This window comes from Sipha flava, unplaced genomic scaffold, assembly GCF_003268045.1.
Source record: "Sipha flava isolate LNK unplaced genomic scaffold, YSA_version1 73_pilon_pilon, whole genome shotgun sequence".
Taxonomy (NCBI): domain Eukaryota; kingdom Metazoa; phylum Arthropoda; class Insecta; order Hemiptera; family Aphididae; genus Sipha; species Sipha flava.
Window position 1 is genome coordinate 3,797,377 of NW_020273613.1, and position 14,173 is coordinate 3,811,549.

A 14,173-nucleotide genomic window follows, 5' to 3' on the forward strand; every position below is an offset into this window, starting at 1 on the left:
GATTTTAATTTTCTAAAAATTGGCCCTCTAGTAACTTTGAGTTGCCCGTCCCTGCAGTATACCAACCGTGCACCGACGGTTGGCCGGAACGAAAACGGAAAACCTAATCGGAAACGTATCGAAAAAGAAAAATAACACGGCGTCGTCCGCGGGAAACGTTCGCGACGGACTGCGTAAACCCATCCGCCTCCTTAACGTGCCGACCATGGAGGTGGGTTAAACAGGTATAAAAACTGCGGTATAAGAATCGCGTTCGTCACGTGCGTGCGTGCGCTTTGTATCGACCTTGGACCGTGTATAGACGACGCGTTCGCCCGCTGAAGCCGAACGGTACGTGTACGCGCGCGACAACCTAACAGTCAACGTTCACTCGTACACCAGACACGACGACCAGCAGACGGACGACGCGTGACCAGCCGAATAGCCGACCATGAAGTGCTTGAAGTTGAACTCGGGCGGAAGCATGCCGATAGTGGGCTACGGGACGTGGCAGGTGAGTCCGTACAACATATACGCGCGTAATCGATACACTACCGATGTGTTACTGCCGTAATGGTGACGGTCACAATTTTGTTGACGACGATTTGTTTCCGCTGTTTTGCATACAATTGTCGGCTGCTGCCCGTACTGCGGTTCTTAATCCGTCTGCGAATCATCCTCGGACATGCCGGCTGACCGTATACCGCACACACGTATTGTTACCGTTGTTGTTGTGTTCTAACGGGACCAGGTGGAAAAATCCGAAGACTCAGACGTAGGTGGAAAAAATAACACGCACGGTAACATTGTACATACGTATACGATCACGAGCAGCAAAACAACAACAATTTATTCGCGTAGACAATTTCAAACATGTACGTGTAAATACACTGTCATCTCATGGCGCATTATAAAACACAAACCATCGAAACGATTCGTATTTTACACTTGTTAAGCGTGTGCGCAACGTGTCCCGACGACGATTTGTTACGACTTAACCCGATCTAATGGTTTTCGAACCGGTATGTCGTGAGCATTCGGTAGATGTGATATTTTTAAAATAACTAAACGATGATCTAAAAAGTTGTTCTGACGTGAGAGACATGTGCCGTGAAAATATCGAGAAAATCACGGAGTTTCGTATTTAAAAATAATTCAAAAACAACCGATAGCAAAATTAACAATATGCACATCTTCGTGTGGCACCCTATATAGTATATATTATACTACATGTCATATTATGTATGGTAAACGATGCCACGCCATATACGATTTTTTATGATATTATTGTATAATAGATCTGTATGTCTCGGTACGTCTCGGTGCGCAGAAACGACGCGCGGAAAAAAAACAATATTAACTCGTCCATTTGTATGCACCAGAACGAATTGGTAAAGATTTTTCAAACAGTTGTTTGTTTTTGTTTTTTTTTGACTGGCCATTATTTTATTTTTTATTATTTTTTTTTTTTTTTGTGAATTAACAGCAAATTAGTGCCGAAATTAAATTAAGGTGTTTTTAAAGGATTAGGTTTTAGTAAGAAATTTGCATTAAATATTACATAAGCCTCTATATGTATGCACTTTTTAAATTAATAAATCTTTGTGAAACAACCGGTAGTACGTGTCATGGTGGTGACTCCTATAGGGGATGTTATAGTTATTCCTATTTATAAATGAACAACTATAACGTCCTTGAAATTAAAATCAAGTTCATCGGTGGACCAAGTACGATTGATGTCTGACTGTAAAAAAAATGTGGAAGCACCAAAATATATTTAATCCTACTGGGTTCGTCTTTTTTTTTCGATTTTTAATGAATTTACTCACATTCAAATTATTAATATATTGTGAAAACAAATCAAGTAATTCATTTGAAATTCTGAACGTTTTACAGAAATCATTTCACATTTAGGTTAGTATATTATATAGGTTATCAAATATTACGAGTTTATTATAATTGGTGGTTTTCTGATGTTTTTCCTACATATCATCTTGTCGTTAAAACCGTTAGTAAAAAAATCTCTCACGACGAACTACTAATCAAACTATCTAATTTATATTTTAACAATTAAACACGTACATGAATTTTATCATTATTATAATATTTACTTATAGGAAAATAATACAATTTTTGATAAATATTATAAACTACAGATAACTCCGACGAATAAACCACGTCGTTGCAGGCGATGCGCTAAAAAACTTTACGACTGATATTACATTAATTTAACCGGTTATTCACATACATTTATAATATCACGAGAATACAAAATTTTAAGTTAATTTTTCTATAGGTTTTTCAATCATCTTCTATGTAAGTTTTCAAGGAAAAATGAGCTCAATCTAGATCTTACTTCCTTGGAAACTTGAGAACAAGTTATTTTTTCTAAAAACAATATTTGTGTTTCGTTCGTTGCGCACGAATCTATCCAAATCAAAAACAGGGAAAACATTTCTAGTAACCTTCAATTAAACCTTCAAATAAATTATATGTTTATTTCAGGGCTTCAAACCATAATGATTTTTTGTGGTTAATGGTTTTAGTTTATCTACTATTTTATTCGGTTTTTAAAAATAAAAACTGGTTTTTAATGTAATAAAACTGGTTAATTTTGTTTTTTTTAAAAAAATATATTTTTTATAATAATTTTGTACCTCAGACAATTCATTGCCATAATTATGAAATAATTAATTAGAAAATTCAACTATCGTGAGATATTCTTAAAATAAGTTCATAATTTATATATTTATAATATTTTTTTTTTCAGCTTTAGAGGACGTATATTAATAAACAATAAATATAAATATGATACACATTTTTAAGCTCTTATTACAATATTAAATATACAAACACTCATGTGTTTATGCATAAACGACATAACTGCAATATTTATTATCGAGTAGGACAAAAAAGAAAAACCATATTAATTCAAAATGTTGAATAAATTTATAGATATTTGAAACAATTTAAGATACACCATCGTCCATTAAAAGCGGTATTGTAACAATAAACAATGTGGTTTCTGGTTGTCATTAATCGTGTTCACGTATTATCTACAGTATTGTGGGGCTACAACGAGTAGTCCCACTTACCAACTGTTCAATTATTAATTTGCGAATTATTTTATATTTATCTAATAATTTTTATCTGTCTTTTTTCAAACAAAATAGGCTGACCAACTTAACAAAATGCGTAAAAACTAAAATTAAATATTAATTATTTTTCGTAATTAAAAATGTATTTATTTCCGTTCGAGAACGAAAAATATTTTTCTGGTTAACTATTTCGTTTTCGTTCTATAAAATTAGTAATTGTGGTTCCATTTTTGTTTTCGTTTATACACATTTTCCAATAAAACCGGTTAATAAAAAAAAACGGTTTTAACCGATTTGAAGCCCTGGTTTATTGTATCTACATATCATAGGTATATGCGGGATGAGTAGGTACTTGATATTTTTGATTTATTTAAAAATTTGATTCAAATATAATAAATCGAAGTTAATATATAGTATACCTACCATAATAGTGTATCGTGAAAATAAATTACATAAGCATTTTTTAAATAAATAACTACATAAGTCACGTAAAATATTCATACACCAATATCAAAATTGATTTCTAGTATTTTTTTTTTCATGTAACAATATATCTGATGAATAATAATTAAAAAATGAATTGCAATTATTATAATTTAGAGAAAATATTTATTGTACTGGGTTGTATTCGAACAAGGAAAAAACCCTATTGGAACAATTTTTTCTGCACACACCGAATAAAATTCCTACGCGCATTTACACTACGTCGTAACTTAGAGCTTGTCGCAATAATTACCGTCCTAAAAACAGAGCCTCCGTACATACCACTGGAAATGTAATGCGCAACGTATTACTACACAAATACAAGTTTTTCTACTTTTTTCTATCGAAAAGGGTATATTATGTACGGAAAAACATTATAATAATATAGTAGCATAATTAACAAATAATAACAATAATAAAATCGTGTGCTGCTTGAAATGATCGTAAATTGTTGTATTCTGAATCATGTATAAGAAAGGCGTATCGCGTATATACTATTATACGAATGATCTCGATAAAAACAATACAATATGCAACATGGGTTCCCTTTAATGACGTATGATTAGTGATCGTATAATCGTTTTGTGAAATCGAACGCGACCACATTGCTGGCCGTACGTTCGGACTCGCGTTCACTTCATTCATGTTTTACCGTCAATCGTATATTATTATTTTGTGAATTATTGATTACGATTTTATTTATTCGTCTAACAGAATAATATAACTGATTAAATAACCTAATTTATTTGTCACGCAAACGTAGTATCATTTTCAAATGCAACTAAAGGGCATTAAAACTATGTATTAAATGCTTTAAAATAATAATTATTCATTATTCACTTGTCATTTTTAATCAAAACCAATTAAACGGCAGAAGAAATTGTTTACAAAAAACACGTCATAATTATTCAATTGTTCTTATTAGAATATCGGTATATATATTTTTTAATTACTTGCATGTTTATTTCTCTTCAAACATACCTATCATGAGTTATTTTATATTTCGGCGAGAAATACATAAATATTATTATATTAGTATTATGATAACGAGTCAATCGATATAATTACGAGTGTCAAAGTTTCATTAAAAAATTTATATTGTTTACAATAGTATATAGACTTCTATATTGTACCAGGTGGAACCGTTAAGGAAAAAAGTGTTGTGCTCTAGTATACATTAAAAACGTGAAGAGCTTTAAAAAAAGCAGATAAAATTGAGTACTCAAATAAATTTTATAGTTTAATCAATAAATTTATTCAATTTTATCGTTTCCACACAGTATGTTTAATCTTCTGAGATTAAATTAGTTCATTTCTGAATGAACAATTTTTCAGAAATACCAATGAATGTCACGATACTGGATTAAAAAGTAACTTTCGGTAACAAATTAGGCAATACCGTTAATCGATATGAATAACATATTAATGGCATTCATATTTTTTTATTTATGATTTGTTCAACTAATTTTTGGGGACTTGGCTGATTGTTTCCATTATTTTACTCACTAGTCCAAGACCATTTCACTCGATCCGTGGTAAATTATTTCTACCTAATTATTATAAATCACCATATATAATTTTGACAAGGAAATTAAAAATGTTTATTACAGATTATTAATCGAATACAATTGTTTGTTATTTTCTATTTATTTTTTCAAAAAAAAAATATAGAGATGAGCCATATTGTTGTTTGGACCAATTTGCACGAAAAAAAATTTTGAATACGTGACATCTCGTATAAAGTGAAGTTTATAAATTATATTTTAATTAATTATGCATACTTTGGTTAATACCATTTACTAATGAACCATACAGACCAGGTATGAAAAAGATCCTGCACGTTATTTTTTAAATGTCTCAGCAGAGGAACTGTTTGTGCTTAAGCGTAAATATTAACTTTTTTCTTAATCCTGCACTGGAAATACAATTAATTTTCCAAATTATGTATAACATTTCAATTATATTTTAACAGAGTTAACTACAATAGTTAGTAATTAAAATCATTAATTATAGTTACTGATAGAATAAGTAAAAATAATTATTGAAAATTTCCGATATTATTAGCAAATATATTTCCACCAATCAATTTCCTGTCATAACAGTATATCAATATGCAAATCGATAAAAGAACATACTAATTAAAGTATTTAATATTTGAAAACTGAATAAGGCTAATAAGAATGTAGCCATTGAGAGATTTAAACCTCTTAATCCTGCTATTCTAGCGATCGTATTAGAATTTAATATTGAGAATATCAAGCTTATCAGGATCGCACACTATCTTTCAAAAGTCACCTCGAAATTACTATCCCCATACTTAGGTTCAGAAACAATATAATACATAAACTCTGCGGTACATCTTGGGGTGCCTCGGCTCTTGGTCTGGTCTATCCAGTAGCTGAATTCTGCGCATTCGTTTGGCTAAACAGCGCCCATGTGGCAAAAGTTGACACCCAACTTAATACTACCATGAGACTAGTATCTGAAACAATAAAATCGACACTTTCTCACTGACTTCCAAAATGAACAGAAATTGCCCGACACCAATTCGCCGAGTGAATGCCTAAATTAAAGAGTTCTCAAAAATAAATCTCAATCACGAATTGCCCATTAATATTTTATTGATGATGCGACCAAAATACGATTGAAGTTTAGAAACCCCTCATCAAAAACATCTAATTAATTAGATCTAAAGATCTAATCATTACAAACTTTGATATGATGATGAACTGAAAACAAACATGAGCAGCCACAGTAGAGAACGACAATATCCTAGATACGAGTAACATATCACCAGGACATATATCCACATGATTTGACTTACAGCACAATCTGTGGTACACACTTATTAGAATAAGAACTTCGCACGATAGATGTGCAGATTCCTATGTGGCATGAGAAACTCACCAGAATATGACTGTGAAGCGGAGAAGCAGACATCCACCACATAGCTTTTTTATATCCTATACACGCCTATCGAAGTCCCAGATTCGACTGTTTCACAGCCTCCTTCCATATTTATTAAATTGCTGAAGGAACTAGAACTTAAACTCTATTATCAAATATACTGTTTTGGTACTTTACCAATATTTATCTAATATTGTTCACTATTAAATATACTACTAAGTACCCTACTTTCGTTTTATTTTTTTTTATTCATCTGTTATACACTAATTCAATTTACTATACGTTACCATATAATATTTAATATAATGCATGTAACCACCATAAACCATACGCTAAATAAATAAATAGAGAATATAACAGATTTAGAATGACTTAGGTATAGTCCAATCAGTCACTGTTTAGTTGAGTACCTGTAGTTTTTGAATATTGGTAATATTATTGGTTACTTTTAATTTATTCATTTGTATAAAAATTATGATAGAGTGAAATATACACAAAAAAAAAAAAATAGAATTTTTCATATTTGATTTTTAATGATAATGTATGATATATCACCATAATTTTTGTCGATTAAATAATAAATAAAATTGTTTGTCACATTACAGTATATGTCATGCCATTAGTATCTACCGCGTTAAATCAATTAAATTAATTAAAAATATATTTTCACGTAATAATATGAAAATTAATGAATTACATACTTTATGAATAAACAATTTATAAAAATATCACATAATTTACTGGGAAATATAATTGTTGATACCTTTAATTGCTTGATTATAGTTACATGAATAAAATTAACTGTAGTGAACAATGTAATAACCTCGAAAAGCATTGAAAAATCGATAGAAAAATATTTTTTTTTTCAAACAAGTGATTTTTTATAAAATTAAAAGCATACAAGTTCAATATAATATATTTAACGTTAAATTAATGATTTACAAATTTTCACACAATAAACATTTGACCTAAATAATAATCTTCACAATATATTGTTACATGTTTATTAATTATTTATGTTTTTTTTCGGGCCACTCGGCATGATATTATTATGAATTTGGTAGTTCAAAGATATATGCATGTCATATATTTAGATAAAATATGATGATGCGCCAACAAAAACGTATTGTTGAGTTATAGTCCCACGTAGAGTAAGCCAACATAATAGCTATGGCTTACGTGTACAACAACAATGTGATCGGTACACTTTTATTATTCATCGGTTCCAACTATATATTATACTAATGAATTGGAAATAAATTACTTTTTTTTTTTTAGACTTGTCAGTACAAAATTACTTTAAGTATCGTTTTATTGTTAAAAAAAAAAACTGACAACACGTTTGCCCGGCCAATATAAAATATGATGACGAATGTAAGCCTATATAATATTATGTGTGCTACTCGTGAAAGGTCATCGAATTAATCTATTCATAGACTCATACTTTGGTGTATCTATATCTGGTATACTTAGATATGGAGGTTTAACCCCCCCTCCATTGCCAAAATCGCAGCTATTAAATAAATTGGTAATAACAAGAATAATTATTACTTAAATACATCAACCCCCCTCTCCATAAATAATCTTTACCTACACTCTTAGTACTATATATTACATTGCAATTAACTCGGTTGATCATATTGCATTTATCTGATTCCCTATTTTTTAGTCAAATAAAAAACTCGTAATTCCAGCTAAAATATATAAGCAACTATAAGAATTATTTTATTGTCCAGCTAGCGTTACTCAAATAACCATAAAACACATAAGGCCACAATGTTGTATGTATTCAGATAATATAATGTCGATAAATATACTTGAAATTATGAGAGTCTCTCTATGAAAATTTTACCTTACTCGCAGTTATCGTCGAATTTATAAAATAAAAATAATAAAAGAAGCGAATCTACAAAATAAAATATAGAAAGCCATATTGTAAATAATTATTATCTTAATTAGTTTTTCTTAAATTTACACTTTACTGTATATTTTATTATTCTCTAGTTTGTTTACACCTATACACGCCCATTATATTATACTACTAAGTCTCAAAAAGTAAATATCAATGTGAAAAAATTTGTAAAAATCTTAGTATTTAAGCGAAGATTCATGAGCCTTATTATATTATTAAATCTTGTGCTTTGAATGGTGCCTATGGTGCTGCTGGTTATTTAAAAAAAAAATAAAATATTTCATATAATATTTTCACCTTCAGTCTATAACTTTGCATACTTATTAAAGAACGAAATTTAAATATTTAAAGATGCTAAGTAAACATAGAATTAAAAATAACATTATATTATTATTAAAAATAATAAATGTTGAATTATTCTTTTAACCAGCTTAACGTGAACGAATGGTGTGATTCATAGATTATACACGTATACGACTAATTTAATTTGTTGATTGGTTGGCTTAAAAGCAAATTAAAATTGCTAAATATTTATTAAAAATTAAAAAATCAAAAAAGTTTAAATAATATTTCTTAATTCAAACGTTTTGGTTTGGATATCAGTTAGTATTAAATATTAAAAAGGAAATGGTATAATTATATCATATGTAACATATAGTTAAATTTCGAGTTGGTAAAATTCAATACTCGTATGACATGATGTTTAAACTTTTCATTTTTGTAAAATATTATGAAAATCCTAAATGTTCTGTCAGCAATGATAATGGTTTCATGTAATTCAAAAATGTAAAGTTGTATAATATGTTTATGTTAAACTTTAAAAATACAATTGATCACAGTGTGAACCAAAAAACAATAAATAAATTCAAATATAAATTGAAAATTAAGTTTGGTCGATAAATATTTTGTATTAAAATATATGACAGTTTATAAAATGTAATTATAAAATACGTTGTGTTAAAAGTAAAAACTGATTTTATTCCAGTGAATAAACAGAGAAAAATAAAAGTACATGCAAACGAATTAATATATTAACAACTGAATTATTTTTTATTCGACTAGGGAATATATATGTGGTCATTGAACATTGAATAAATTAGAACTTCATTATTTTTCCAATTATTTACATTTGTCTATTTCCTGAAAAATAATAGTGTTATGAAATCTGTGTGATTGGATATTTATATTTAAATTAATATTTTCCAAAATAACTTGTATATATTTCCCTCACATCTTGACAACATAAGGGTAAAAGGTGAAAAAATACAATTTATTGTTATAATAATGTGACAAATCATAACTTCCTTCAAATGTAACATATAAAACATATTTGAAAAAAAAAATATCTGGAACTTAAATAAAACGTTGGTATAAATAATATGAATGACAATTCAAGTTGCTAGATTTAAAAGAAAAAGTTTTAAAAGAGTCCGAAAAGTTTCCCTTAACCCCCGAATCCATGTGTTACCGTATAAGCGACTGTTTTTGAAATTTTCTATAAAACTTTAATGACAATCCAAAAATGACCTCTTCGAAGCAACATCTGTGTTGAATTCCTCACTTTAAGACGAACAGTATGACACTTTTGAAGAGTTCCTTTCATTCAAAACGGTATTTGCAAACGCTCGAATAAACTAATAATAAAAACGCATCTTTGTAAAACCAATATTTTCTAGTTTCCCGCAAAACCAAAAATGATTTCGGTAAAGTATATACAAAGTTAGGTTAGGTGTACACGCTTTATTCAATTGTTTTTTTTTTTATATATATATAAATAAGAATAGACACATTTTTTCTTATTTATTTAAAGTGTTATTGTATACATCCGTTCTATTACAATATTTTATTTAAAATATACATTTTGTTTTACTTTTTTCTTCATACATTTTTTTTTTTTTTTTTACTTTACGAACGAACAAAACAATTAATTTATATCATCATGATATGATATATATCAAAACAAATAATAACGATTTTTTTTAAATTTTGTTTAGTTTGAAAACTTAAATATATTAGTATTACACATCAAGTTGTATTTTTAGACATTTTTGATACTCACCAGTTTTTAATTAGAAATATTCTTTCAATAACTGTAATTGTGAAGTACAAACTTGTACAGTCAAAGGTGAGATCAAACATTTCAATTATTAGACTAGGGTAAACATATAACCATCATAAAAACCAATTATTTTAATAAGCATAGTAAATATAAAGATGACAGTTAAAGACGAGAAAATATTTATGTTACTCCCATTGTCTTGAATTTACATAGGTTTACAAAGAATTTTTTCTCATTCATATAAAAAGTATTTTAGGTATTAATTATTTTTCAACACCTTCAATTTAATTTCTATAACTAACGTACTATATTAATAATTTTGTTATTGAATTTTAACACAAATTAACATGAAAACAATGATAATAATATATTTTCCTTGTCTAATTAAAATATTAACATCTTATTCAAATCTTTAATTTTAGAAGAAGTTTTTAGATGAAAACGTAAACCTACAACTTGTTCTTGAACAATATAATCGAACATAAAAGTCCATGTATAGACACACAAAAATACGAATTTCATTTTTCATATCCTATTAAAAAGTTTAGTTTTGCTCAATATAATCGATGGCAATTTTCTATCAGTTTTTATTTAAATTTTCAAATTATTTTTCAAGTTTCTATATATTTATAATTTCTAATTGATTCTTATGTTGATTTCTCATTAATTGTAATTTAATTGATACTTTTATGGTTTCGTCATATTTACTGAATACAGTTATCAAAACAATATCACTTTATACAAAAGTGATAATATTATGTTATAATAAAAACATTGTTTTGATATTTTACATATTCATAGAAATAAATCAAATATAATATTCACAATTATTTCTTTTTATTACTTAGCAAATAATTTTAAGGTAAATTTCAAAGCGTACTCGCTGGTAAGTTAAAAAAAAAAATTATAAAAACATATTATAAATCTATGTTGCATGATTTAATATATTGTACATTAAAATGATTTGTAAACTATATATCATGTAAATTTAAGGTTAGACACATTTATTTTGATAAATTTTCTTTTATTGTTTTGAACGGTGTAAATAATGAAAAGTTTTTGCCATTGCGTAGATCAAGTATTTTACACGTTGAAATATTTACTGAAAATTAGACAATATACAGTAATAATACAAATAAAATGCTTGTATTTATTGCATGACCACCGTACATAAATGTATTAAAAATCAAATGAGTTGTTTGATATCAATTATAATATTTTTTATAATTATGTCACAGGCTTTAGACGACGTTTTGGAATCAGCGTTAAACGTTGCTCTGAAAAGTGGTTACAGGCATATCGACACGGCCGTTGCGTACAAGAACGAGCATGTCATTGGGAAGGTTATCAATGAATGGATCTCGTCGGGCAAAGTGACCAGGGACGAGTTGTTCATTGTCACCAAGGTATATGATCAGCGATTGGAATTGGGTATTCCGAACACTGATTGTTATTGTTGAACATAAGTACAAAGTGTAAGGCATATCTATAACCGCCGAACGTATTTGCAGCTTCCTCCTTTCTCGAACCGTGCCAGTGACGTCGATAGAGTTGTAGAGAAATCACTGAAAGACTTACAACTGGACTACATCGACTTGTTCCTGATACACACTCCGTTCACCGTGATTGCGGAAGACGAATCGAACTACGGCACCATGAAAATAGACCCCAGTACGGACAACTTGGCTACGTGGAAAGTAAATAACGGACCTATGCGATACCATAATTGATTTATCGTTATCTGTGTCGATCGTATAACGTGATCGACCGACGAATTTCATGACCACTATTCTTGTTTCTAGGAATTGGAGAAACAAGTGGACTGTGGTCGTATAAAGGCGATCGGCCTGTCGAACTTTAACATCAAACAGATACAAAACGTACTTGACAACTGCAGGATCAAGCCCGACAATCTGCAGATAGAGCATCATCTGTACCTTCAGCAGCCCGAACTTGTGGACTTCTGCAAGGACAACGGAATCGTCGTGACCGCGTACTCGTGCTTGGGATCGAAAAACAACCGGGAAAAGATGGCGATCAATTGGGCGTAATAACATTAGCAATTAAGCAGACGAGTTGCGTTGACTGTAGGACGTTCAATAACTACGAGGGTATATTGTTTCAGGAAAGAATTACCGGAAATGCTGGAAAACGAAGAGGTGTTAAGTATTTCAAAAAAACACGGCAAGACTCCATCCCAGGTGTTGTTGCGGTACATCGTCCAGCGGGATATCGTGGTCATACCAAAAAGCACAAACCCAGAACGCTTGGCGTTAAACATAAAGGTTCGAATAACTGATTATGATGTATGGACTGATGTATGACATTAATAACTAAATAGTCAACTCGTTTTAGTTATTGAAATGAGTTCTAACATATGTAAGCGAAACAAGAGCGATAGAGGAATACATAGACGTATCTGTATAATATCGATATTTCAATATCAATTATCGATAAAAAATAAAAATGTATTATAGCTTTCCACTATCGTTATTGTAACTCATTTTAAAACTACACTGTCCATTTAAGTTTTATTTCAACGTATTATACTGATATTGCCATCCAATTCATCATCATCATCATCATCTAAAGGCCTCGCCTTGTCGTGATAACCATAGGTCTCTGTCTTTTGCCATGTTTTTCAATTTTGAATATGTTGTGACCTCCATGAGATGTTTGAAGTCTTGGAAATATGATGTTCTTGGGCGTCCTCTAGATCTTTTTCCCAAGATCTTTCCTTCAAAGATATTTTTCATAAATGTGTTATGTCTGAATAGGTGCCCCATTAATTTCGTTTTCCTTCTTAATATGTGTTTTATTATATTCTAATTGTTAAATAATATTATAATAGCGGTTATAATATACTGCGTGTTAACTATGTACCACTGCAAATAGTTAATCGTTTTGTTTTCCTAAAAGCTTTTCGACTTTGAGTTGGACGCGGAAGATATGGAAACTCTAAAGAATCAAGATGCAGGAGAACCCGGGCGGATTATACGGTTTAACTTCTTCAACAAGTAAGATAATCCCATGACGAAATCCACTGTATAGTTAATCCATTATTTTGTTTCTAGCATTTTCGATCATCCAGAATATCCGTTCGAAAAGATTGACTGCTGATTGTGCTACGTGCAGACATTATAGTATATCATTGTAGTCGACAACAATCGGTTAACGGTCGAAAACGATTCGAGCGATACCGTGACACGAAACAACGAAGGTGTATGAGATTCTTAGAACATGTCTACGCACATTTTGGCACGCGATGACACAATTCGTCCAAATATACTCACGGTAAACACGGGGATTTCGTCAAAAATTTTAATATTTAATATAATATTTTATTTCATACAACTATATTAATAGAATATACGCGTATGTTTAACAAATTACTCTTTACATTTTATTTTGTAAACAATAAATCGCAAACAATAATAATTGTAAGAATTTGTTTGATTAGAAATTAGTTAAATATATTATAATTAAAGAACCATTGTATGTTATTCCAAACAAAGCCTTGATATTTTGTACTCTTTATTTGCAACCTCCAATGCTCCCAAAATCAAAAGGTAAGTAAACAACAAAATTCTATTTGACTAGATGAAAACGTTACCCCTTGTAATTATTTAAAACGGCTTCTGAAAATTTACGGATTACATTGTGATCGGTTATCCTACTGATGTGTCTCTCTTTAAAATTATACACACACTAAAATCCCGAAATTATTTTCAACTA

At 29.6% G+C, this 14,173-nt stretch overlaps 1 protein-coding gene across 2 annotated transcripts; it reads left to right on the forward strand.

The window, feature by feature from the left end:
- On the forward strand, positions 1-13,726 carry LOC112692388 (NADPH-dependent D-xylose reductase II,III-like; the record flags this gene model as incomplete). Of its 2 annotated transcripts, XM_025567046.1 has the most annotated exon segments (8): positions 1-493; positions 731-754; positions 11,677-11,844; positions 11,950-12,135; positions 12,241-12,485; positions 12,564-12,723; positions 13,358-13,455; positions 13,513-13,726. In XM_025567046.1, coding segments are annotated over 8 exon segments (990 nt in total). In that variant the 3' UTR covers positions 13,559-13,726.
- Positions 13,727-14,173: the final 447 nt, after the last annotated feature.